Here is a 27,213-nt window from a genome sequence, read left to right on the forward strand (position 1 = left end):
CCGTACACGCTTAATGTTGTGACAGCGCAGCGTGTATCGGGGATCTTTAGGTGCAGATCTGCTTGATTTCCTCTCGGGTTATTTTTTTTGGTATCATTATGTTTAGCGATGAAATAACTATTAGGAAAGCTAGAAAGCCCACTGCTGTGCAGCCTTCTTTGAATTGAGTTCAGTGCTGTTAAATCTTCTGCATTTAGCCAAAACTATCCCACAGATGTCTTCCTCAACAAAGAGGCCTTATGCTGCGAGGAGGGGAGCGATAAAGTTAATTGAAAGTTAGCCATTTGCGAGTCTGACATCTAACAACCATCTGCTGAGGAAGATCTACATAAATTGTTCCCAAATAGGACAACAGTGGAATATCCTTTTACTCCATAATCCAATAAGGGGCCTCCCTGGTCTTTGGTGTCTCCAATAAGATCTAAAGCTCCGAGGAGGCAGCAGAGCAGGACTGTAAATAAGTGAGCAGGCACTTCCAAAATAGATTTTAAACTGTCATCTGCCGGGTTTCGGTTAGCTGACTTGGACAGATTTACATTCAGTGGAAGAAGACAAAAGGACATGGAGGAAGGCTGCCTTTTGCCTTTGCTCCTTATTATTGTCCTTGTGATTGTCTCTCAGAAATCATCGTGACATTTAAAATCTGTAAACCTGCTTTTGGTGGTGCTAAAACTTCTAAATGGTGGACCTCAGCTGCATCATAAAAGCGCCAGATCATAATTGGTCATAGCCACACACCACCCAACCTTCAAATAAGATAAAGCTTCTGATTGGCGCGTCTCCTCTCTGTAGGGGTCCAGTGCAATATTCTCCCTGTCTCTCTTTTACCCACTCGCACTTTCTCTTCTTTGTCTCACTCTCTCTCTTTTCCTCCACCGTCCTTTGTTCTTCAAAGACATTTGTCATTAGCTTCATAGCTCACTGCAGGCAGCAGACATGCTTACTGTAGACTCACAGACACAACTGAAGGTAAAGGTTAATTTTTTTTTTTTTTTTTTTTTTAACAGCGCTGCTCTTCTTCAGGTTGTCGCTCGTAGCTGTACAAAACAGCTTGTAAGTAATTAAACAGCCAGCAGTGGCACTTTTTGCTTTGAGGTAGATTATAGGAGTATCTTTGTGCGGGGTGTGTGGTGTACACTTTCAGGGTGGTGCTGGAATCCAGAAGGCAGCTGGTACAGTTGCCCCCTCAGCCTCCCTATTTGGAAAGATTGTTCGCACCATCTCCTGTTTTCCTAGACAAACATCAGCCCCACCGATGGAGCGTTCTTAATATCAGCGATGCAACTGTTTTCCCCAACTATAGATTCATTACCCTCCCTCCCACATGCTTTCTGTATCATGTCCCCCTGTAAACAATGGGAGCCCGTGGCTTCGGTCACGTGGTCTACCAGCTCTGCAGGCAAGGTTGTTATTGTTTTGATTTGGGTTCCACATGCTCGACTTGACTCCCATGTGAGCGGGATAGTCTGAGTGTGTGTGTGTGTGCAATCACTTTATGGGTTTGGGTCGGGTGGGACTCCAATGTTCTGCCAAACCAGAGAGCTGCAGAGCTGCAGATGTTGTGCGTGTGTTTTTGCATGTACGCCTGAGTGTGTACTTGTGTGCGTGTATCGTAGCCGCTTTGGCAGCACTGTCTCACTATGAGCCGAAAATGGATGTGTTTACCAGAGGTTTCTCTCACCCCTTCTCTTGGTCTCTCTTTTAAAGCACCCTCTCTTATTTTCGCTCCTCCAGCCTTGATGGAGGGAAACATAACACTCCCATTAGACAGTCACACCAAAGCATTTTCTCCAGCTTAGGTCTGCAAACATGCACATAAACCATGTTGCGTAGCCGTACTCCTCCATATAGCATGAATAATTCACGACCTCTCATTGATATCAGTGTAAACACGGGTGCTTCCCTGCAGTATGGTCTTTGTGGGGAGTGTTGGTGACCGCTTTAACTTCAAATCAACTTACGCATAAGCCACACACACGCCTTCTTCCAGTAACAACTTATTGCATTGCCAGTCAAAGCCGCAGCCTTCACTAACCTGGATAAAGTTGTACTGGTGCTAAATCAGACTTGACAGCTGGTTTTATATATTGGATTAAATCAGAGATGAATGTGTTTTCTGGGTTGAATATATCTTGCTGTGTGGGAGATGATGTCTGACTGATCTTCACTAAAACAAAGAGAAAACTGTCGCTCCCCTTACTCCTTTAACCTCCCTCCTGTTTTTCCCACTTACAGTACACTTTGTCCTCTTGCTGGCCAATCGTTTCCCTTTGTTTTTTTATTACATTCATCTCTCTTCCACTGTCCCACTTGCCCAGATCACTGCATGAGCTTTCCATCTCTTTCTTTCCCTCCCGCTTTTACCTCCCCTGACTCGCTGGAGACATTCTGTCTTACTTTCTCCATCTCTGCTTTCCCGCTCTTTCCCCCTCTTCGCTCCCCCATGATCCATGTCTCTCCCACCCTCCCACAGTCCAGCCCTCCCTCTCTTCCTTTGTCTTCTCTCTGTTTTCTGCCTGCTTTGTGTGCGTGTGTGTGTATGTGACTGTATTTTTCCTCTGACTGACAAGAGAGATGTTCTCCTGCTGCTGAGCTCTAGAACGGACAGCGTGGCAAAATTACAGCAGCGTACGAAACACCCAGAGGCGGATACACGTTGTTTGTCCGAGCGTTCGACGACAAGGAGCCGTGTCGAATTCTGGCAACCTGGAGCGTTCTCAAAATTTCAAATGTGTCCACGGATTTTGCAGCTATCCGCTGTTCGTTTGGACGTTCTCACATGCAAACTTTAAATGTTTTAGCTTTAATTAATAATGTACGCATAAATTAACATGCATTGTACTCAACATGTATACAGAGATCCACTGGAGACAAACACACATATGCACACCTCAAATTAGCTATGCAAATATGCCAGTCATTTGTAGTTGCTCCCCCATAGAAAGGGTTAAGTAACTAATAATCAGAACCATCACCCATCTGAAACTGATAACAATATCAGAGAGAGGTAGACAGCAAAGAGACATGTGTTTTTTTTTTTTTTCTTCCTTGTTTACCTTTTGATTGCAGACTACTGTAAGCTAAGGGACGCAGCGTTGACCCAAATGCTAAGTGACAATTGGCACGTTGGCTGGTTGAAAGCGTCCATCAATTTGTGGCTTCGCTCGCGGCTGCTTAGAGCATTAGCGCTGAGGACGTGAGCGGCATGATGACATACACACAGGTGGCGGGTGTGCAGCTCGGGAGTGCAGTCACATTCACGTAGCCTATAGGTTTTCCTTTCTGTGGGTTTTATTGTCATTTCTGCCACACTTGCATTCGGATGCGATTTAATAAATCCTCTCGTCGGGTGAATTCATTCTACAGGCCGCGACACGGGCTGTGTTTTGAAGAATGCAGATATCCTACACAGTTATTAATAATGCAGCAGGGATGTGGAGCATTTCTCTTTGTTTGTGGGACCTACGGATTCTTGTTTTCTGCAAATATTCCGATGTTGTGCATCTGCAGTAACCTATGTAAAAGCGGGATTTCTTGTGAACCACCCGTCCCACCCCTTTGCTTTAAAAGTGGACCAATTCTCTGGGGTACTTTTTCTCAGAGTTTTTATTTTAGACAATGGAGTTATTTTTATTTATTTATTTAATTTTACTGCAGATACTTTCAAATATTACTGCTTTGTATTCCCCATCCAACCGCTAACAGTTTAAGAGAATTGCTTTCTTGGGCTGTGTTTAGGCTACCCCAACTCGTCAAATGGTACAGCCGGAGTAAAAGTAGTAGTATACTTATAAAGGTGCCAGAAACAATTGAACATAAAAGCCAGGACAGTTCAGGACTGTTTTGTCATGAAATAATTGATTAAAATTCTATTTTCTACTTTTGTAGTAGAAAATGTAACTACACTGCAAACATACAAAGCAGTTCTCATGTTATACTTTTATTTTTCTGTGGGAACAAATAAGCAGAAGTGCTGACTGGAGAGAGGTTTTTCTTACTAATGTGCGCATGCATCTGCATAGATCTATACTGGATAATGGCGTGGTCTTTGTGTGGACTTGTTGACATGTTGGGAAGTAAGAAGGAAGGGGTGGGCTCCCTCTCTCCTACTCGGTCTCTCGAGCTCCCTCTCTCCCTCTCGCTTTGTTTTCATTTTTTTTATTTTCGTCGCAGCTGTCTCCTCTTGGGCGGTGTCACACGCTCACACCACACAGGAGTAAATTAATCAGAGGTGATGCTCGCCTAATGCAGACCTTTCCCCAAAGACACACCCTTCGCTTCTCTCTGTCCCTTTTTTCTCTCTTTTTCTTTTTCTGCACCAAAGAAAGATTGAACAGAAAGGTCGTCCAAACATGCTTGTATCCTGCATTGATTGTCTCGCTGCCAATGAGGGATTTTTTTTTCTCTCTTTTCTTTTCTTTTTTTTTTTGTTGTTTCTGTGTTTGCCTATACCAGTGGGCAAGGTGCTCTTTAGCAGCGATTGCAAACTTTAAACGCTGTAGCTGTGCAGTCAACTTATCCTGGACAAAAGGTTAAATGTTGCACAATTAGCAAATAAATTGGGGAAGGAAGAGCTAGAGAGAAAGAGTGAGAAGGGGGCGGGTAAGTAAAAGGCTTTTAGGTAGATGTTGAAGTGGCGGGCAGATCCTTTGTCCTGCCTGGAGGCTGGGTGAAGTGATTGAACCAGCTGATAGGCCTGTTTTAATGCTCTCCATCAACTCAATCTCCAGAGGTTTTACGAGCACCTTCAGCAAGCCCGCACACACACAAACTCACATGCACACTGTGACACACAGAAGCCATCTCTCACAAAGTGTAATTGGGAAAGAGGCCCCTTTCTCCAATGTGTGTATTGCTCTCCGGGGAGCTGAAGCGCTAGAGGTGTATGTATGAAAGTGTGGGCATGTGCCTGTCTGCATCTGCTCTGGTTACAGCCAAGGTGTTTATAATCAAGCTCGGCAGTGATAAAAGGGTGCTCCTGTGGATTTTTTTCATGTCTCCGTGGTTTATGTGACTTATTGGCAGGTGTCCAGAGGGCAGGTGGAGAGGAAGAACACTTTGAGCTAATACCAGCTGCTCTTACGACCCCCATAATCACCACTGCTCTCAACACTAAACGCTAACGCAAACACTGATGAGGTGAGAGGTAGCTGCAGGAGTAAATATACTCAGTGCTTAAAGGAAACAGGAAGTTTGATATCAGATTGGACTTGGGTAGTACTTGTTGAACTTGCATCCCATTAAGCCTTTTTCCAATATTAATAGTTTTAATAAAGCAAATGGAGAGGAAACGGGCCGTCTTTGTAAATGCTTGGGTGCCAGCTAACTCTGTTATAACTGAGTTGCAATTACGGTAAGACACTTATAAGTCTTCCTGTTGTTTGGGCTCTAACTGATGCCAAAATGATGTCCAGCTCTCAAAACTGTGCCTAAGCATGTGTAGAAATCAGTGAAGCATGGAAGCTGCTGCTCTGCACTTTTGCCTTGAAGCTTTTATAGAAGTTGTGTTGTCCTGACTAAAACATTCTTTCTATGGCCTAATGTTATGTGCATAAAAGATAAAATTCCTGCATCATTTCTAGCAATAGTCATGGTATCTGTAGCTTTAATGGCCTATAAACAAACAAAAACAAGTTATTAAATGATAACATTCAGTTTTGAAAAACATCCCAAAGAGCCTTTCAGAGGTTAAGATGTTGACCGCTCTGTCAAAGACTGCTAGTGTGTTTAGTTCAGCAGTTGAAAAATAATGTTTCTAAACATGAAATTACTTTTACAACTTTAGGAATTTTATTACTTTCAATTCATAATATCTTTAAAAAGAATGTCTCAAAGAATTTTTTACAGAACGAACACGACTTAAAAACCAGCGCTGAATGGTCGAGATAGTCCTTAGGTGGCCTTGCATTAAAAACAGATCTGATTCTCCAGTGGAAATCACTGCATGGGCTCAAAAACACACAAAAAAACACTAATTTCATCTTAAATGAGAATCATTTCAGGTGAGCTGAGGTGAAGTGGTCTGAAATTCTTTTTGTAAACTATTCTCGTCACATTTCACAGTTTAACAGGGAGATGTGATCTTATCAGAATACAGTTTTCAAATCCAGCATCTCTGATCGGTGTCCGTTGCAGCCTACAGGCATCAGATTATTAATTGTATAATAGAGGTTTTAGAGTTTTACATGCTGCTGATCTCAGCAACAGAGCCAAACCACATTTGGCACTTATTGCAACAGCATGTTCAGACCCGTCACCCGTCGAAAGCGTTGAGCACATTACGGAAATAAAAATTACAACAAAGGAGGCTCCAAAGTGTAAAGCAGGTGAAATCCTACAGCAAGCACGAATAGGGAAGCATTTCAGCGCTAAAACTACAGCAGCTGGTCTCCTTAGTGCCCAGATGCTTACAGAGTGTTGTTAAAGGAGGTGATGCAACACAGTGGTAAGCTTGCCCCTGTAGCAAAGTCAAAATGATCTTCTATTTAAAAAAAAGTAATAATAATAATAATCATGAATCAAATGTCTGTTTTAATATTTGACAGGTTGCCTTTATTTAACTGATAATAGTAAAAAAGGGATTTTATTAATTTGCAAACATAATTTAAATAATTTGCTTAAAATTTTTTTTTTTTTTAAAAAACACATGTTGGGAAGGAGAATGAGGTGGAAACTCTTTCTCTACGGCGTCACATACAGTCACACGGCTGACCTGTGTTCAGACGTGCATATGCTGCGGCGCAAAAACATAAACATCTCTCAGAACGTGACACATTTATTCATACACTCTTATACACACACACACACACACGCGTATGTTGTCACATGAACACACGAGGAAGCCAAATGAATAGCTCGGAGCAGTGAGATCCCCGTGTATTCCCTCTGCTCATTACGGCATTCAGCAACATCTATTCAGGGAAAGCCCATCACACTGCGTGTGTGTGTGTGTGTGTGTATTTGCTAAGATTGCTTATCCCGTCTCCCACCTCTTAACCTTTCTTTCTTCCTTCTTCTTTTACATGCCTTGTTATCTTTGTATTGTTAGAAATATTAAAATCTTTTCTTTTCTTTTTTTTGAATAAGTCCTCAAGGGTTTCTCTTTATAATTTTAGATTTTTTGTCAAAGGTTTATGCTTTCTTATTTTTCCCTAATTGTTCTTTTGGAAATGGGAAATGTGTTTATTCTATAATACAGGACAGATCGATAAAGTAGTGACTTTTAACTAAGGATCACCTGCCACTGTCTGAAACCCCTTGATATCAGGACGCTCCATGTGGTTGGTTTTTAGCTGAAAACCGGTAGACAGGAAAAGATGAAACACTGTACAGTGATACCTCACAGTCTCCTCGCGCTTCACATCGTTGGTAATCCTGATAATGTTTGTGTGCAGTCGGCTGACAACGGATTGTCATGATTTCTGGGTGCAAAAGTTCAACTAGCAAACACATTCAGATCACAGCTTTCCAGAGTTGCTGATGTGTGTTTGTGTGTTTTTCTTGTTTTGCCTAAAAAAGAGGAAACAAGAGTGCTTTTGTTGTTCTTGTTATTCAGCCGCGTGTTTGTCAGGGTGCTTATTTGATTCAAGTGTAGATTCAGCTCTGAAGAAAGCACACAGAGATGCACTGATAGCATTGTCACGGGGGAGCAGTTCAGTACGTCAAGATTTAAGTCGATACCCCCCCGTCCTCAGAAAAAAGACAATAAATGCAAAAAAACAGTAGTTCCTGTATCTTAACTGAACAATTCATGCCTGCAGATTCTACAGTATAAAAAAACATAACTGTACATTTACATCCATAGGTCCACCTGCTCATCTGCTCGCTTACACAATTATCTAATCAGCCAGTCATATGGCAGCAACTCAGTGTATCTGAGGCATGTGGACTTGGTCAAGACAACCTGCTGAATTTCAAACTGACTGTCAAAACAATCGATGGATCCTCCACTGGTGTGCGACATTCATTAACACGCTGACCAAAACAATAAATTAGAGCAGACAGGACGAAAATGATCTAATCCTCTGTTAGAATGCAGAAACACCAGTTCTTAGAGAGCCATCAGTAATCATGCCGTTTGTTGCATACGGTCACTGGCCACTTGGTTAGTTACACCTGTTGAACTGCTCATTAAGACAAATATTTAATCAGCAAATAACATGGCAGCAATTAAGTGCAGTTAAGTTAGACACGATTAAGGCAACGTACTAAAGTTCAAATTGATGATAGTGATTAAGTGGCTTTGAACGTGAAATGATCGTTAGTGCCAGACAGGCTGGTCTGTGTATTTCAGGAACTGCTGATCCGCTGGGATTTTCCCGAATCTCTAACTCTATATCCAGTGAACACCAGCTGTCTGGACGAAAATGTTGATGTCACAAGAGAATGACCAGACTGCTTTGAGCTGAGAGGAAGTCAAATAACCATCAGTGACTGCCAAGGAAAGCAGAAGAGCATCTCTGGATGCATAATGTGTTAAAGATTAAAGCAGATGATCTACAGCAGAAGAAGACCACACTGGGTGACACTCCTGTTAGCAAGCATAGGCTTGTGTTTATCTGTTGTTACATATTTTGATGGAAGGGTTCAAATTTGATGTAGAAAACATGGAACCATCCGTACAGTTCAGACTGGTGGTGGTGGGGTAAGGGTGTGGGGGGATATTTTTTGGCACACTTTGGCTTAGTACCAAATCGACATTGTTTAAATCCCACAGCCTACCTGAGTATTTTTGCTGACTGTGTCCATCCCTTCATGACCACAGTGTACCCATCTGCTTCCAGCATGATAACGCACCATGTCACAAAGCTCGAATCATTTCAAGCTGGTTTCTCGAAAACGACAATGAGTTCACTGTACTCAAATGGCCTCCACAATCATTAGATTTTAGTCCAGTAGAGCATGTTTGGGTTGTGGTGGAACACGAGATTCCCATTATCGATGTACAACTTTGTGATGCTCTCGTGTCAATATGAAGCAAAGTATCTGATGACTGCTCCCAGCACCTTGTTGAATTTGTGCAACAAAGAATTAAAGCAGTCTGAAGGCAAAAGGTGTTCCAGCTTGGTGCTAGTGAGGTGTGCATAATAAAGAAGCTGGTGAGTGTATATTATTCACTTTCATAGAACATCTTCATAAGTAGCTGGGATATAAAAAGATTTGGACTCTAAAGCTTCTCAGTTAGGTTTAGGAAAAAAAATACCATGCTTTGGTTAAAATTCAACAGTTACCACTTCTTTTCTGTTTTCATGGTTGCTATGGTGAGACATCCTTGCTTATTCTGGGCAAATACATGCTGCAGGCACAATTAGACTTGCTATTTCGATATATTACTGAGAAAGTCTCACTGACTGTCACAAAAAAGTGAGCTCTCATGTCCATAAACGTGGATCACTTTTTGTGACTATTTCATGTTATACTGTGATACCAGGTTAATGCAGCAGGTTAGAAACTCTTATTTATTAGCCATTAAGTGTCTTTTTACTTCCAGTCAAGTAAAAACAGCTGCTGCTATAATATTAGATAATGGAAGCCTTTTGTTAGTGATGAACGTGTGCATGCACTGTACTGTGTTTCTGTGTGTATAGGCTTCACCCAGAGGCTGGTACATATCCTATACGCTAGGATCTAAATAGAATCGCCAATGCAAAATGTAAATCTAGGGCGCACTCCTGAAGTGTGTGTGCGTGCCAGTCAAAAGGCATATTAAAAGGTAAAAGGGCAGCAGGGAGAGCGGATGATCATTTGCCCTCATTTCAGTTGCTCACGGATTAACCGTCTCTGTGGATATGAAATAAGAACGAATCAGGGCTTATATACATCAAACTGACACATACACACTCATATACCATATACCACACATATACAGGGATAAGAAAGGCACATTTCTTGACCCTGCAGCACTTTGATTCTATAAACACAGGCACACACTACCGAAAAAGAGAAAAAAGCATTCTTTCTTACACTTAACCACCCCTGACTCGCCTTTGTCACTACATATTTACATTCGAGTTCAAAGCTAATCCTGTCTCACAAAAACAGTCTGCCGGTGGGTCATAAACAAAGCTGTTCTGGATGGCTGCTCTTCCTGGAGTTCCTCATTTTAATAGAAAAGCGAGAGGAGAAGGAAAGCGATAAGGAATACTGACAAATTTTCTGGAGCTTGGCTAATTTTTCAAGCATGCACTCAATTTACTCAACACAAGCTGCTGCTTATCACTAGTTTGCGCCGATACTGCATGTCCCCACTTTTTTCCAAGACCTAAAGCAACATTTAAACTTTTTATTATCGTTTCTAATGGTGATGTCTCTGATTTTCCCGACTTGTTGGCTGTTGCAGGCAGCAGTTATAATGTTTTTCTTATTTAAGCTCGGTTGTAAGAGTCTGGTGATTTCCGAGAAAAGGCAGCTTGCCTCTTTAACGGTAATACATAAAAATCATGAAAGACAGCTGCTGCTTAACATTTGCGGCCGTCATGCCAGAAATTGATCTGACACTGAGGAGGTTTTTTTTTGGAGGGGGGGGATTATGAGTCAACAATGACGAGTAGCATATGACTGTTTCAGTTATTTAATGCACTGATCTGAGGACTGGTCAAGGGATGATGTTAAATCATAATAATTTTCAGCGGTCAGAATGAAAATTGAGGCCTGAGGGTTTCTTAAGCCACATTTATCTGCTCGTTTGTCAAGCGAACTCATATATCTAAGTGCAAATAATTGTTTTAACCCCCTCCACACACACACACACACACACACACACACACACACACACACACACACACACACACACACACACACACACACACACGTGCCTGTTTACATCTGTGATCTAATTTCTTCTCGTCTCTGTGTGCACACTCTCTGTCCCAGCGGTGTAGTGTGTAGTAAGAGGCCGTGTTTTCTGTGATACTAAAGATCAGCTGTACTCCAACAAAGAATGAGATCGAGCCACAGAAGAGCTCGTATTGTGTACCTGTAATGAACTGCACTCTGAGGGGACACTGTGCGAGAAAGAGGCCGAATCTCCGCGTGAAAACATGCCACATCTGCTCTGGGTACATTAGAGGCAGAGAAGGACAAAGGCGTGCAACTTCCTCTGTTGATCTGCAAATAGTTACACTGTACAGTTGTGACTGGCTGGCTGCACATGGAAGCAACACACACACACACACAGGGCTTTGGCTACTTGCCCAGCTAATACCACGCCCTGTTTTTCACTTAGCGGAGAGCTGTAGCTATGAGAAAAGTCTCTTAGTGCTGCTTTTGTTGTTTAAAACCTAGCAAACGGTGCGTGTCCGTCTCCATCTGCACAGATTGTCATGTGTAAGCGTGCCCGCTTTGCTTTGTGTCTTTGACTTTGTGTGTTTGGAGGACAGAGAGAGAGAGAGGGAGAGAGAGAGGCCGACAACTAAAACATGCTAATGTGTAATCAACTAATTAGCTGCCACCGAAAGCCAATGATTAGACGCTTTGTGGCTCTCAGCAATATTATTGTTGAGTCTTAATGGTTTCATCATCCTCACTAATCTATACGTGACCAGCCCTCTACATCCAGTGAGCCATTCTCTGCGCTGTTTACTTTAGATTGTGTGCAGGATTTTCTGGGCTTAAGGAGATGATGATAATGGCGTGGTCGGGCGGATTTTTCAGGCTCTCATTCAACATATTTGATTTTTCACAAACCAGAAACACTTTGCTCTGCCTCTCGAGAAACGTGTACCAGGGTTTGATTGATATTAATCATGTAAAGCACTTTCTCGAACACAGTCCCATCTCCTTGTTTGATCTTTGAAGCTTTGAAAGTCAGCAGTCACTCATAATTATGTCTTGGCCTCACTTCATTAGGGGCAGTGAATTCGAGAGGCTTCGCAGCATGAGAATTTTCTCAGGGTCTGATTTTTTTTAATATTTTTTGACTTTCCAAATCAGAAGAAGAAGAAATCGTCTCGTTCCATCTTTGTGTGTTTTACCCCTTAACGTGAACTCCCCGTTTTATGATTAAAAAGGAACGACTGTCGGCTCTCATTACACAGATATGTGAGAGGTAAGGTGTTGCTGCAGTGTTGGGGTTGCACTTTTGAGGCTGCTGCGCTTTCAATTAGTGTGTAGTTTGTCAAATTCGATTCAGGCCAGTGCCATTCAAAAAAAAAAAAAAAACAGCTGTGAAGTTTTAACTGATCTTAAGCTTCATTTATAACAATAGGAGACGGATTAGAACTCAGTATTTACTACAGTTATTTCGTTAAGCAACCAGAGAACCGCGATGTCGTGTCAGAAATGCCACGTTCATGCGAGATTACAACAATCATGACTAAGCGTGGCGTTGTTATTCGTTTGCGTGTAGTCTGATGGGTTCAGTCAAGGTCTCTCCTCTCCAAATCTAGAACGAAGGCAGCTTGTAATTTAACACCATCTGCTTTTTACATTTTTCCATTGTGATGTTTCCACACTAAATGTGGGTATCTTGACATTTCTAAGAAGAGGGCCCCAAGGATCTGGACTGCAGTTCACCATGAAACTCGCGTTACAGTGAATCAGATGGAGGTTTGGCACTTCAGCTCTGAGGGCTGAAGCAGAGTCTGCGTGAAAGGAAGGATGCCCACGGCTCCTATTTCAAGAAGCTGGCTGCGAGGCCAGTGCATATGTTGTTATGGCTAGAAAGATGACTAGGTCCTTTGATTATATGGCTTGTGTATGTGTGTGTTCGTGTTGCTCCCAAAACAGATGTGCAGCTCAGAAACATTATTGTAAATGCAATAAACAAATGTGGCAGTGCTTTGATGGGATTAATCAGTTGGTGTACTGTGAAATATCAGCAAACTATGCAACAGCTCATAATTCTTGACTGGTTATTGGCCGAGTTGAGGTCGTCACATGCCTCAGTTTATCCGACAGGCAGACCAAAACTCCGACATGTTCAGATTACAGTGATATATAAACAGATGCCGTCCGCTCCCGTGATTAAATTGGATCTTTTTCCTTGAAAATAGCGTTTAAATGATTAAAAGATTGTCAAAATCCATCCACCACCTGTGGCTCCTCTGGGGGGATGTCGAGGGGTTACCAGGGCACCTGAGAGACATAATCTCTGAGAGACATCCCTGAAATGCCTCATTCTAAACTACGCAAACCACCTCAACTGGTTCCTTTCAATTCAGAAGAGTAGCCAAAAAAACATTCAGAGAAAGCTCATGTCTACCAGTTGTATCTGCGATCTCATTCTTAGACCCACTACCTAATCCTCGAGGGTGTAGGTGAGGGCAGAAATGTAGACTGACCGGTTTAACAACTTTATCTTGATGCACAGTGTCCGCATCGCTGCAGACCATCTGTTGATCTCAAACTGGCTTTAGAGACATTGATCAGAAATTTAAAAAAAGAAGAAGAAGAAGAAGATATGAATCCACGTGTCATTAGGCAAGCTACAGCTGCCACTGATGGATATTTTCACTGTGGAAAAATGTGATTATTTTCTTCATCAGTTAACAGTTCGTTTAATCTATTAAGTCGGAAAATGTAAAACTAAATAATTAAAATTCATATTTGAACTAATCGCATTAATCTCTAAATTCCAAGTGGAAAAGTTCCAAATGCTTGTGATTATGTGATGGAATAAAGTGTGAAATCAATAAAGAAACAGAATCAGCTTTAATAACGTTTACCTCAGATGTATTTGCAGTAGTAAACGGGCAGCGTCTAGCAATTTCATTTTGGCCATGTACCAAAAACATTCAAATTACAGATTAAAGATAAATACGTGCTTTACTTTACAGACTTTCAGCTTCAGCCGTTTTAAAATATCGTTTCACAGGTTCTGCTGCATTTGCAGTGTTTACTTTAGATGTGCCGTGTGCCGCGTGTCTGGTTTACAGTTGCACTAACTCACCTGTTTTACTGACTGAAGACAAAATACTCCAGTCGAATTGTGAAGCGTAAATAAAGCGCAACACCTTCTGCTCACAACACGAAGCCAAGTTGGCCGGCCGTTGCTGGGCTACATGGACACTGACCTAAATAGACTGTGAGAGCAACTCTGATGTTTTTAAAGGTAAAGAAGTGGATTATTATACAATGGCCGAGTCACGATGTCAAGCTGATGGTGAATTCACTTTTATGCTAAAGTCACAACTAAAGACATAAAGTCTTGGAAACAACATATCAACTCTTGTTGTTTCAGTGGGTTTCAGACGAGAGTTGCTGGGTGTTGCAAAGTATGCGCAAGACGGTTAAAGGCGAGCATTTCACATGAGCTACTGCAAACAGGTGGCTGTGCACTGAAATGACTGTGAAACTTGAAAGCAGCATTTAGGTCAAGGCTTGCAATTAAAGCTAAGTCGTGCCAGCATCCAAAAATGCATAAACCTAACTGCCAGTACACCTCATGCTCCAAGTCTATAAATAAGCAAACGGACAACACTAAAGGGAGATTATTTATTTTGGACACGCTCTCCATGTGCTGTTGAATTCCTTTTGCAGCCATAAAAACTGATGCTGCTTACGAGCCACGTCTGACTTTGCGAAGAGGTAAACACTGTCTCGCAGCTGTTGGCAGGACGTGTACTAGCCTCACGGACACAATAATGCACACTGTTGTGAATAACCCGGGCCCAAGTGCGCTTCAGGAAATTGAAGAGGCGATGCTCTGCTTTAATCTGACCCCAATGGTTTTATGGAAATACAGGTTTTTTTGTTTTGTTTTGTTTATGCGTGTTTACCAACAAAGAACCGCTATCAGCAACATCTCTGAGCGATGCACACAAGCATGTCAAAGAAATTCCTGAGCGTCTCCCTTCACACACACCTGCCAATCAAAAGCTGTGCCCTTCATGCATGTTAGCTCCGTGTCATTCGCAGATGCCTTTGGCAGTTTGTGTGTGTTGGAGAGAGGGGAGAAAATCAGATAAGCAGATAGCAGAGGAGGAGCTCTCTGATTTATAAGAGCGTATTGAGGAGGAAATAGACTTCATAGTCCAGTGCTTGTTATAAACGAGCAGACCACCCCGCGCCACGCGGCATCAAAGAAAAGGAGCCAAAGCGAACGCGTGCACAAAACACACACACACACTTTTAACTTCGCTCCCACCGTGATCCATGGCAACAGAAAGTCAGAGAAGCTCAAAGTGCAGGAGTGAAAAGTGAGAGAAAGAGAGTCCAGCAGGGGCGAAGGGAAGGCGAGGAGACGGAAGAGTGTAGGAGTCAGGGGGGGCGGCGAGTGTGCTTGGCAGCGCTGGCCTGTGTTTCAGGGGAATTCCTGTAACCCACCACACCTTTCAGCTGCCTTCATTAAAAATGACTGATAGTTTTTGGGTGATATATAAAGTAAAGCTACCAGGCATTTGTGCATGTTTGTGTATATGTGTGTGTGTGTGTGTGTGTGTGTGCAGACTGACCTTGGCCCAGTTAGTTTGAAGGCATTTGGGAGGAAAAGAAAAAGGGAGTGTGGAGAAAGAGAAAACAAAGATTAGAGATTTTAAAGAGTCTGTGTCTCTGACGGGATCTTGTTATTCACTCTGACCAGAGGATTTTTTCTCATTAACTGTAAAAAGGAGGAATGTTGAATTGAGTGTGCACGGCCAAATTCTGGGATAACGAGTGATAAGGAGCGTTTTGTGCGAACTTGTGGGGCTTTTATTTGGTATATTTGGCGTATGAACTCTCCCTGTGACTATCCCTTGGAATAAAGGGAAAGTCTGTTGAACTCACATGGCGGCGTTTACCTTAAATACTGAGATAAAACAGCAAACTTAACCCGTTCATAAGACGTTTATCCTTTTTCCACCTTAAAAAAAATCACGTATTTTCTTTCATTTGAAATTAAAAAATGTGATGAAAAACAAAGACCAGGCATCCATTTCTTTGTCTTCCATCTACCTGTCAAACCGCGGTGGCCACGGTAACATGAGCCTCCTGTTATTGTCTCCCCTCCTCGCTGCTCCTGCCTGGTGTTTTGTTTGAAACCAAACTCTCCCCGTCCCCCCTCGATGGCGGCGACCTGACTTCACACATTAAAAAAAAAAAAGCAAAGCACGTGACCCCGCTTCCCGTCTCATTTGTTCTCATGGAGGCCCTTTGTTTTGTTGTATTCACTGGCTTACAAAGAGTAGGCACATCTGGCTGTGGAAGTACAAGTTTCACCACTTGTTGCATACACACACACATGCACACATATTGGCTAACCGCCACATCTCCATCCAAGCTCATCACAGTCCCCTGTAGAGGGAGCTGTTGTTTTATTTGTGCCTCCATTCCCACAGAGGGTTAACACCGTCTGATCCCTACTTCTAATTTTAAATTCTTTAGTTTCTAATCTGTCATTTCCAACATATGTTCATGATTTTCCCAGCAGTCGGGCAGTGATCTGCAGGTCTTTGTGAGACGATGAATAGCCCGAATCAACTTCTTTTCTGTTTTTGCTTTATGTTCTCTTCAGCCCATTAACCAGTCTAAGCTTATCTAATAATATAAGGTGAATAATTAAAAGAAAAACCTTGCCTTAGGTCTGTGTGGGAGTGGGCGCATAGGGGAAAATTCTGCCCTCAAGCCTTTCTGTCAGTCGCTCTCGCTGACTTGTTCAGTGTTGAAAGACTAAGAAATTCTTCTTAACCTAACCAGGTGTGTAAACTGCATCAGAACACGACAAAAACTAAAGCGAGTCTTCGGATTGTGGACTGTGTGTATTTTGAGACCTGCCTGACCCTCCTGTTGGTTTGGCGTTGCACCTTATTGGTTCAAGAAGCTTGCAGACATATTTTTCATAAAGCTCCAGTGAGAGCACAGAAAGTGCATATTTCACTTGCTTTAATGGATTGTCCTTAGAGATTTTCCAATATGTGATTGCACACAGTCTGTCTGACTTTTTAAAAAATTGTTATTATTTTTTTTGTGGATGGTTGAACAAAAAAACAATTCTAAAAACATACAGACCAAAATAATTAGATTTTTTTAATTTAGAAAATTATAGCAGCGTATTTATTTATATTTATAAAAAATTATACACAGCCACAGTTAGGTTATCTTTTGTGTTGTCTTTCTATTTTTAATTCAAACTTTAGCAACTTTAGCACTACCACATACATTTAAATTTAGAGCTGAGGGCAGGAAGGGGTAAAAAAAAAGAAGCAACATGCAGGTTTATAATTACTCTGCTGCTTTAAAAAATAAAGTGTGATACTGTATGTGTCTTTATAATCTTATAATCTCATGGGTCTGTTGTCAGTGGACAGTGATGTACACTCTTATTTAGTTTCTGAAATAAATACCAGCCAAAGTCACTTATATCACTTTTCCTCCTCATCCTGATGCTCCGGATGAACTTCAGCAGATCTCCTTGGCCTCAATATATTGAGTTGCTGCCATGTGATTGGCTGATTGGGTTTGTGTGTTGAACAGGTGTACTTAATGAAGTGCCGGGTGAGTGTATGTAAATGTGAAATGATCTCGTGGGAGGGTTGTCCATGAACAGTGACATATTTGCATTTTTAGAGTAAAAGTTCTCAGGGGCAGCGGTAAAGTGAAGAGAGGTAATTCAGTTTGGTGACGCTACTTGAACAGAAGTATCGGTTAAAGCGTCCGCGGCCTTTGTTCAGGTCATTTTAAAAAAACAACAAAAAAAAACCTTATCAGTCTCTAAAGGTTTAGCAACATTAACAGCATCTATAGTGTAAACTCATTTTCCATTTATGAATAGCCAGCAGCAAGATAAAATTACATGGATCCATTTCATGTTATCTGCATTAGTAAACAAGCCCTTTACCTCCTCTCTAGTTTTCTGTTGATGAAGCTATACATCCAAGATAATGTTCCCTTTAGGAAGCCCCAGGGATCGGATATGGGAAGATGTTTTATTACAAATAAAGTGAAGTAAGAATATTAAAGCGCACAGAGACGCACACAAACATGCCAGGGTATGAAGTTCATTTTTCAGAATTCACTTACCGATCCATTAACCATCCCACCCTGTCTCCTGTGTCACATGTATCATGCGTTTTAGCGGGCCTCTCTCTAACACACACACACACGTGCATGCATGCTCTCCCCGTGTGTTTAATTACAGCCATAATAAGCACTTGGATGGAAACTAAGTTTGATAAGGCCACTAATGACAAATGCGATTTGGGAAATTCCCTTTTCCCGCTCTCTCAGCTTCCTCCTCGTCATCTCATACATCACATCTTAATTATGAGTCTTCCTAATGTGTTTTCTTGGGATTTACTCTTTCATATTTCAAGATTGACAAAGCACCCAGCAATTACTGTCTGTCGTTGTTACCGTGGATATAATATCTACAGTCACATGATGGCCTCCCAAGGTGACCAGGAAGTGGGTTTTTTTTTTTTTTTTTTTTATGGCGATGTTGGGTGGCTGGGTGGGGGAGGTGGGGGGGTCAGGGGTAAAAGTGGCATTTGTGCGTGCAGCTCCTTTTCTTGATTTATGTGGAGGCTGTAATGACATCATATTCAACAGCCGAAAGGGTAATAAATTAGATATCAGCTAATGGAGGCTGAGGCTCTTCCTTTGTTAGCGCGCTCCTGTTCTCTGCTCACATCGCTCTTTTCTTTTCCCCTGTGAAGTAAATACGCTTTTAATTACTTTCACATAAATTTTAAAGTGTCGTTTATTCACAACGAAACTACTGACAAGAAGATGCTGGCTTTAAAGAGCCTCTCTACAACGTAAGCCTGTTGTTGCATTTATATTTAACTTCTTTTTTTCTTTTTTCAATGAAAAGTCAAGAAATCTCTTTTAAATAAAGCTTCACGTGTTTTATGTTTGTGAAAACTGCTACTCAGATCTGATCGGCAAAGGTTTTTTTAATCAAAATTGTGTACAATTGACCCAGTGCTGGATCCATTTTAGGGAAATCATTGTCAGTCATAGCACATCCATGATTTTCTGGCAGCATTATAATAATAATCGTCATTTACGGAAGGTCTGATGCACATATAATGCACATATTTCGGTCAGAAAAGGTAAAACATACTCCCTTAGAGATTTGCCTGGCAACCACTGGTCTATGGAAAGCATTTCCTGACAGGAGGCAGGTGGTTGCTGGAGGTTACTGGAGGTTGCTGACAGTCGCTGTGAAGTAGATTGCTAAAGTCCTAGTCACGCCGTCCTCGAGACCACCTGTCGATGGTGAAGTTGTTGAGTAGCTGCTGGCAGTTGCCAGCATGAAATTGGTCGTAAGAAGGAATAACACGCTGGAACAAAGTCCTCCCCACAATCGCTTTGGTCAGGAGTAGATTGCTGCGAAAGCCATGCTGTGCAAGAAAGACTGCAAATGTTTGCAAAGGTGTGACGCAAACCAGAAACTGTGAACGCTCACCTTCAAAGTAAAAGCTGCATCTTTTGCTGAGGCATAGCTTTAAAAATTTTAAGGTGAAGGTTCTCTGTTTCCAGTTTGTTTCACACTTTTTCATTAAAGCTCAGAGAGTAAATGGTGAGTCTTTGCTGATCACTTGGTGTCTTCAATGCAAACCCTTGGCGACCGTGTCAGTCTGCTAGGGACCAAAGAGATCACAATAACTTTTTGGCGCTGCACCCTCACTGTGACCACTTTCACCTGGTAATGGGGAGGAGCCTCCAGCAAACACTCACCAACCTGTCAGGATATACACGTTTCCCTACCCTGACTGGTCTCTAGGCCAGTGTGGTAGACACATTGCTGATCAATGACTGATCACACTTCCTCTCTTGTTGCTTCCCAGAAGCCCACTCTGAGTCAGCAAGAACGCTGTTCTGGGCAATGAAACCTGCTTTTAATTAACATTTAGTTACCGTTTCACCTGAGACCGCAGATTTACTTACTACCTTCCAGTAAGCATTCCCAGTAGAGATCATCTATATATGTTTGAGTGTTTTCACTGCTGCATGGACGTGACCCGTCAGTGGCTCATCAGAGTGCAGTCATTAAACAGCTGCACTCTTCTTTAAGCGAATAAACAGTCATCTTTCTCCATGTATAAACATTTTAGGAGAGGTGTCAATTACACTGACTTTAAAATTTCTTTCTCCTTTTCCTGCAGCCAAAGCAGCAAAACCGCACCTTGTTCTTCTCTGCAGGCCGGTTCCACTCTGGAAAACTTTTGGCAGATAAAGCTAGACTCACATTTTGTTTCCTCTCTGTATCTACACAGAAAACGGATGCATTTAGTAACCTTAAGTTTCCACGTCAGCTGTGTTTATTGGCTTCTTAAACTGAGTCAACTTGAAACCGAGCGTCTGTGCCTCAAAACCCTTCCAAAAATAAACACTGAGAATGACACCTAGCCTTTGACAGTGGTATTCAGCGGTGGGTGTGACAGCGGTGCTTTGTTCTGTCCATTAGAAGAGGCGGTGAATGTTATTACATGTCCCCGGTCTCTCATTTTTCCATCCTGCCCTGTTGTTTTATTTTTTTAACAGTGGGATTGTGCACAAAGCAGAAAACTGCAACACTGCAGAGACGTTCAATATTGAATTTTTTATGTGACTTCCTCTTATTTCTTTCTCCTTTTTTTTGCATGCATCAGTAATGATGCTGGGTGGTGTTGTTATTGTTGTTGTTTTTTTTAACAACACAGGTAAAGTGTGTAATGTCTGCAGCCTCCAACATCCTGTGCAGTTTCAGTTTCCTACTTTTTATTTGTATTTTATTTTGTTTTAAGCTGACTCAAAAGGACATTTCTAGACCACTGAAACTGCACTATACTTAAATTGCATGCACAGGAAATTTCCTTCTTGCTTTACCTGTGGAAATTGGGCTATACGGTCTCTCTCCTTCTTTTCCTCTCTTTAAGCAGTGTGGAGCAGCTGCCTGCATTTTCTCCTTGGCTTGCGTTTGGGTAGCCCCCAACAGTAATTTAAAAGTTCGACAGTGTTTATTTCTACAGCTGTGGCATATGTGTACCAATTAAAACAGAGTATAACGCAGTATTTGATCTAAGCGGCTATTAAAGACTAGGTGCATGTCATGTTCTTCTAAGCCAGCAGAAGAGTTCATCATTGTTATAAAAATTGATTTTGATCAAAGACTCGCTCAGGGATAAAACACACACATGCAGTTGTCACAGTAATAGCGAGCATGTACTACAGGTATACGGTGAGAAATAAAGCTATTGACATCTCTTTCATCAGATGGATTGCCTCTCTCTTAGGACTACATGCCTGAAGATTAAGACGCCCATCTTGCAAGTCTACGGTTTCCGCAAGCCAATTAGACGAAGTGAAAGTCTCTGCAGTGTGTGTAAAACTGCACACCAGTGTCGTGTTTATGATATGGGCTCTAACACCGTATCGTTTCAGATTTATACTTATTTTTGTATCTGTGCGGTTCTTCTGTTAACTGTTTATTTTTCTTAATGGTGTCTGGGTGATTGCATCAGTCAAACAAAAAACCCCAACTTGAATGTAATTAGCAGTTTTTGCTGCAGTCATCGCAGCAGCATGGAAACCTCAAGGTCTGCTTTCCATCTAAAAACACCAGGCCGAGGAACGCGAAGAAGACAAACACATGTTGAGCTCTCGAGCTTCCTGTAAATGGTAATGTGTCTGTAGTGTGTTTATTGTTACCCGTTTTAAAAAGAAAAAAGTGTAATTGTCTGGACTTTTATGTGAAGAAGAGAGTTATAAGGTCTTTCTCTTTAACTGATTGGAAGCAGAAGATGCTCAGTAAAGTTTTCTTTTGTTTCTGTTTCCACAGGCGGTTAGAGGAGGAAGTGGATATGGACAAAGTGACAGCCGCTATGGTACTGACGAGCCTCTCTACCAGCCCGCTGGTGAGGAGCCCACCTGTGAGAGTCAGTGGTAAGCATCATTAGTGCTAAATAAACAGCCGTAAATAAATATTTCCTTTTTATGTGTCACTTGGCTATTTTTCTAATAACATAGCAGAAGTTTTATGAAAAGCGAACTAAAACAAGTCGCTGAGCCCGAGCCAATAATTTGTGTGTTTTCCTGTACGCTGCGTTTCATTCCCTCACAGCTGTTATCTTGTGAATGCATGTGGAAGCTTAAGGTTGATAAATTACTGCCACCTGCTGTGCTGTAGGATCATCTCATCAATGAGCTGTGGAAATCCAAAGAAAAGCACAATGAGTCTGGATCTCTGCCACTCGGCATAGTGGCGGAAGTCCAAAATGCCCCATAACTGCAATCTCGTGAAACCATTTAGACGGTCTTTGCAACCCTCCTGCTGTCCTTTCAGCTGAGCAGATGCGCAGCCAACCACCGTGCACGTGGTGTCACTGCCGTACGTCATGCGCAGATGAACAAACTGGACTTTAAATGCTAACTGTACACTTTTTATCTAAATGTAGTCATGTAGTTTGAGATCACACAGCGTGCACGGAACACAGCACTACTGATATCTCTCAAATGAACCAATAGTCTTGTTGTTCTGACCACTCAGAACCTGTGCTGCTAGTGAGCCACTTCCTCTTTTATGTTAAATGTTCTGCCGAACAAACAAGTGAAGAGAGAAGAGAGAGGCACCCTGCCAGGAAGCAGCTTCACTAAACCAAACTGGGTCTCTGTCTCTCTCTCACACACACACATGAACACTCTCTGCAAAGTTTTCCCCTGCTTCACTAAGTGAAATGCCTTTTGTGGCTGATATTCAAAAGAAACTCTTCTTTGATCTTAAAAAAAGGAGACCTTGGAAGTGTCTCGGTGGGATCACACAACAGGAGAGTAACCTTTATTTTCTTGTGTCATAGTGAAGACTGCTTCTGGGAGGCTCTTTTTTGTGAAGTGCAAATATAGCTGTCTGAACCTAATTGGATGTCTTGATCTCATCCTTTGTTGTGTTTGTAGCATTTACAGATATAACTAAAGAAGTTTGTGCTTTTGTTAGATAAACTCTCAATCTCCTGTTCCTCTGTGTCTCTTAGAGGGTCTGAGTGGATCGTGGAAAGACAACGGCTCGGCCGGACCCTTCACCCCATCGAGCAACAGCTCCTCGGGGGGCTACTGGAGCTGGTCTGCTCCGAGCGATCAGTCCAACCCATCCACACCATCCCCACCGCTCTCTGCAGACAGCTTCAAGCCCTTCCGTGTACCCAGCCTGGGAGGGGTGGGGCCTGGCCCCGCAGGACCTGAAGACCCCATTCTGGATGAGCAGGACGGGAGCAGCCTGCTTTTCGATGAGCCCATCCCTCGCAAGCGCAAGGTGAATACCGTTAGCTGGGCAATAATCCTGTGTGGGTTCTCCCTCGATACTCCGGCTTCAGTCCAAAGACATGAGTTTAGTGGGGTTAGGTTAATTGGTGATTCTAGATTATCCATGTGAATGTGAGTGTGAATGGTCGTCTGTCTCTCTGTGTTAGCCCTGCGGCAGACTGGCGACCTGTCCAGGGCGTACCCTGCCTCTCACCCTGTGATCTTGATGCACTTCCCCTGTCTGACACCGATGGTCTTTTTAAGGCACATTTCTTTTAAAGAGAGCGTGGAGGAGGGTGATGCCACTGAGGTGATCATATTAGCTATATCCTTACTCAATGACAGAGCCAAGAGTAGGACAAAAAACACATGAAACAGAGTGTTTATAGCAGACTGCAGCCTGAGCCGACTCCCTGTGAGGGATTACTTGTACATGCGTTGACCTCGTTATTTGAAATCTTTAAAGCGAGCATCACTGCTGTACGGGGAAAATCATATACACAGAAAACAAGGACAAGCATCAAATGCCCCTTTAAAATGATGAAAACCACTTCACGCTGTCACAATGTTTTCCCAACACGATTTTTCGAGTCAATTGAATTTATGCTAATATCATCTCGATGGCGCTGTAAATTTAGTAGAAAAGAGACGAAGCCGATAAAGATTTGAATCAAACTCGGCTTTAATTTTTGTTACTGTGTGTTTTTAGACTCAAAATACTGTTGAAGAACTTTGTGATATGGTTGTATTTCTGATACAACCATATTAACATGGTAGCAGTTATTAAGTGTTAAACATCAGCACTGTTACGGGGTTAAGGGAAGGAGATATGATGGTGTGTTTCCCAGGTGGTTTTGTGCCACTTGTGGCTTCACTTTTGTTACCGTGTGGTGCATTAAAAGCTTTTTTTAAAGGAAACAGTCGCACTCATCCTGATAGCAGGCATATCTGGAGGTAAGAATAAAGGTCGTGAACTTGTCTTTGAGATCCCGCCACATGTACATGAGCTGGTTGATTTCTCTTCTGCAATATTAACCTGTGAGGTTACGGATGTAATTTAGTTTCTGACTGATAGGCGGAGAGGGAAATTGGACAGGAAAGGACACAAAGCCTTTTTTGCTCCGGTCTTGAGTTTCGTGTCACGCGTCCTCGCCACACACACACTTTCTTTCACACTAATCATTTCACCTCGTCTCATCACCACGCGCCACTGACAGCTCATCACATCTACACCACACTGTCACTCGTTATTTTGTCCGACGTATATTGCGTCGCTCTCTCTCTCTGCCTTCATCTCGGGGCTCTCTGCTTATCGGCGCTCCTGTGTGCCAGTTTGCCGACGGTATCATCCATCTACCCCTCCTTTCATTCTTTCCTCTCCCCTGCTCTCGCCTCTGTTTTCTCCCCTCTCTCTTCCGTTCTCACTGCTTGAGTGTGTCCTCCCCAGACATTTGTCCTTAATAATTACTTCCTCAGCCTTCACGTGTAGCTCCCCTCAAAAACACAGTAATGATTTTAATACCCTCAACGGCAAACAGAAAAGAGTCTGCTGGTCCTCTAAAAAAAAAAAAGAAAAGAAAAGGGAAAAAAAAAATCGATAGACTCTTTAGTGAGCTCCACATTGGCGCAGTGTACTCGGTTAATTGGGAACATCACAAAGAAGGGCGTGGAGGGAGGAGAGAGAGAGGGAGAAACGGGAAGAGAGATGAAGGTTGTGGATGAAAAATGAAAGAGTGACTAACAGGAATTACATGAAAAAGGAATAGAGCGCAGACGGAGGCATGAACAGCGTCTCCGAAAGCTTGGATAATGTTGGCTTAACAAGTCGCACTCACACAATCTATACGTGCAGATGCCAGGCTTCCTCGTGAACTTATCTACATGCTACTCGCGTGCTCTTGTTTTTCTCCTGGCAGCGCTGCACCGTTTGAGGCTCCCCATTTAATTAACTGTGAAATGTTGCTTTAAAGGGGCGCACACGCTCGCCAACACACAAAATCGGCTTTTGTTACGCAAAGACAAAACAATGCAATCGGGGGGGGGGGGGGGGGGGGATTGTTGTGTGTATGTGTGAGAGTGTGTTTCTGAAAGACAGAGAAAATTAGAAATAAAACATGTTGTCAAAATGAAATCAGCCTGCGCAACAATAGCTTGACAGACGTGGCTATAAGACCGTTTATAATAGCTCGGAGCGAGAGTGCAGGAGGGCAGGGAGGAAGTTCACGGGGCTCTTTTACTCCATGAAAACAATACACGGTCTCTCTAGGACGCCGGTGGTTTAATTACATTAGGCAGATCAGAGATACTGGAGCATCACCGCCATTATGTCCACGGTAACACCAGAGATAGATGCTGCATTAAAGCTGTATGTCTATTTTGTTTTCCTCCCTGGTTTTATTCTATGTAATTTCAAATCACAGCATATCTCATGACACTTTATATTGTAACGCTAAGACTTTAAATATGGTATCATAAACTGATCACTCTGTGATGAAAATGAAGGCGCTTGTGTTTTTAAAGTCCTTTAAATCCTTTAAATTCCCAACGTAAACATGGCATATCCGCATTTTAATCTAGGACAGGTATGACGTTGAACAATGAATACCAGCAGGGTGTTAGCGAGGCAGTGCAGCAGCATGTTTAATCTGAGAAATTTCATTTATCTCCATATATCGCTTTAATTTTGTAAATTATGGTTATTTTACTCTAAAAACAACCCCTACATCAGAATTGGTCATTTCTATGTATGTGTTTGTTCGTTTAACATAAAATGGCATATTATGCATTTGTAAATTGTGATGTGCAAAAGAAAGTGCAAGTTGCAATTTAAATTTTACACTTTTTAAATGGAAATAATAGTATATATAATAACCAGTGGATATTTTTTTGTACCTACTTTGCTACCTGAACGAATTTTCATTTCTGTGCAGCCTTAAATGAACTGTGATGTTATCAATGAGTTTATACTGTACATTCACCACTTTATTAGGTACACCTGCTCGTTAGTGAAAAAAGAGTTTTTCTATAATCTATAAAATGATATTTTTTGTAACCTTTATCTGAACACGTTTGTAGTGCGGATAAACTTTTTTCTGTGATAATGGCAGATATTAAAAAAGACATCCTTTAGAGAAAAGAAGCTTTCATGTTTATGATTTCTTGTTATGTACCCTGCAGTTGTTGCGTGTGACTCTTTGAAGTTGGCATCAGAGCGCCAGCGAAACACTGATGTGCTGTGTGTCTCCTGCAGAACTCCATGAAGGTGATGTTCAAGTGCCTGTGGAAGAACTGCGGCAAGGTGCTGAGTACTGCCGCTGGCATTCAGAGACACATCCGCACCATCCACCTGGGGTAAGACACAGACACTCTGCATACACACCTGAGATAAAGTCCACTCAAAGCTTCTAAAACAGCTCTGCGGCTCATATCCTGCCTCTGGTTAATGACTTACGGGTTATCAGCATAGTAATATGTCCCAGTGATACTGGATAGATGGCTAACCTGACCTTAAGGTGGAGATTTACATTCATGTTGTATTTCTGTCTGTCCTGCTCCTGCGCTCGTCTCCCAGTCGTAACTGTGACTCAGACTGCAGTGACGGCGAGGAGGACTTCTACTACACGGAGATTAAGCTGAACACGGACTCGGTGGCCGACGGGCTGAGCAGCCTGTCCCCAGCTTCGCCCTCTGTCCTGTCTCCCCCGCCTCCTCCCCCGTCTCCTCTCCCCTCGGTCAGCCAGCTGCCAGACTCCCATAAACCGACGCAGCCCTCTGACACCAAGGAGCCCCACGCCTGCGGCACCACGCCGCTCAGCCGCTCTGCACCCAGCGCTCTCTACCTCATCCACACGGACCATGCCTACCAGGTGATGAAGACTGATGTGCTCTGTATACGTCCCGCAGTTTCTCACACATTACTATCGAGGTCCTTGTTACGCTGACGATGTGTCACAGTGTTCGTAAACACACTAAAGATCTCGCAGCGACTTGTGGTCCCTCCCTCCCTATAGCAGCTGTGCTAACAGTTGCGGTCTATCAACACACAAGCAGCAGGTTTGAATAATTAATTAAAGG

The 27,213-nt window shown here is 42.5% G+C and overlaps 1 protein-coding gene across 2 annotated transcripts in view; it reads left to right on the forward strand.

The window, feature by feature from the left end:
* Positions 1 to 27,213, forward strand: part of znf704 (zinc finger protein 704) — a 63,446-nt gene that overhangs the window by 21,233 nt on the left and 15,000 nt on the right. For both annotated transcript variants that reach the window (XM_005478489.4, XM_005478488.4), the window contains exons 3-6: positions 21,683 to 21,786; positions 22,872 to 23,149; positions 26,390 to 26,490; positions 26,711 to 27,005. In XM_005478489.4, coding sequence (XP_005478546.1) covers positions 21,683 to 21,786; positions 22,872 to 23,149; positions 26,390 to 26,490; positions 26,711 to 27,005 — 778 coding nt within the window. The remainder of the gene's footprint in view (positions 1 to 21,682; positions 21,787 to 22,871; positions 23,150 to 26,389; positions 26,491 to 26,710; positions 27,006 to 27,213) is intronic.

Source organism: Oreochromis niloticus, linkage group LG22 (genome assembly GCF_001858045.2).
Source record: "Oreochromis niloticus isolate F11D_XX linkage group LG22, O_niloticus_UMD_NMBU, whole genome shotgun sequence".
Taxonomy (NCBI): Eukaryota; Metazoa; Chordata; class Actinopteri; order Cichliformes; family Cichlidae; genus Oreochromis; species Oreochromis niloticus.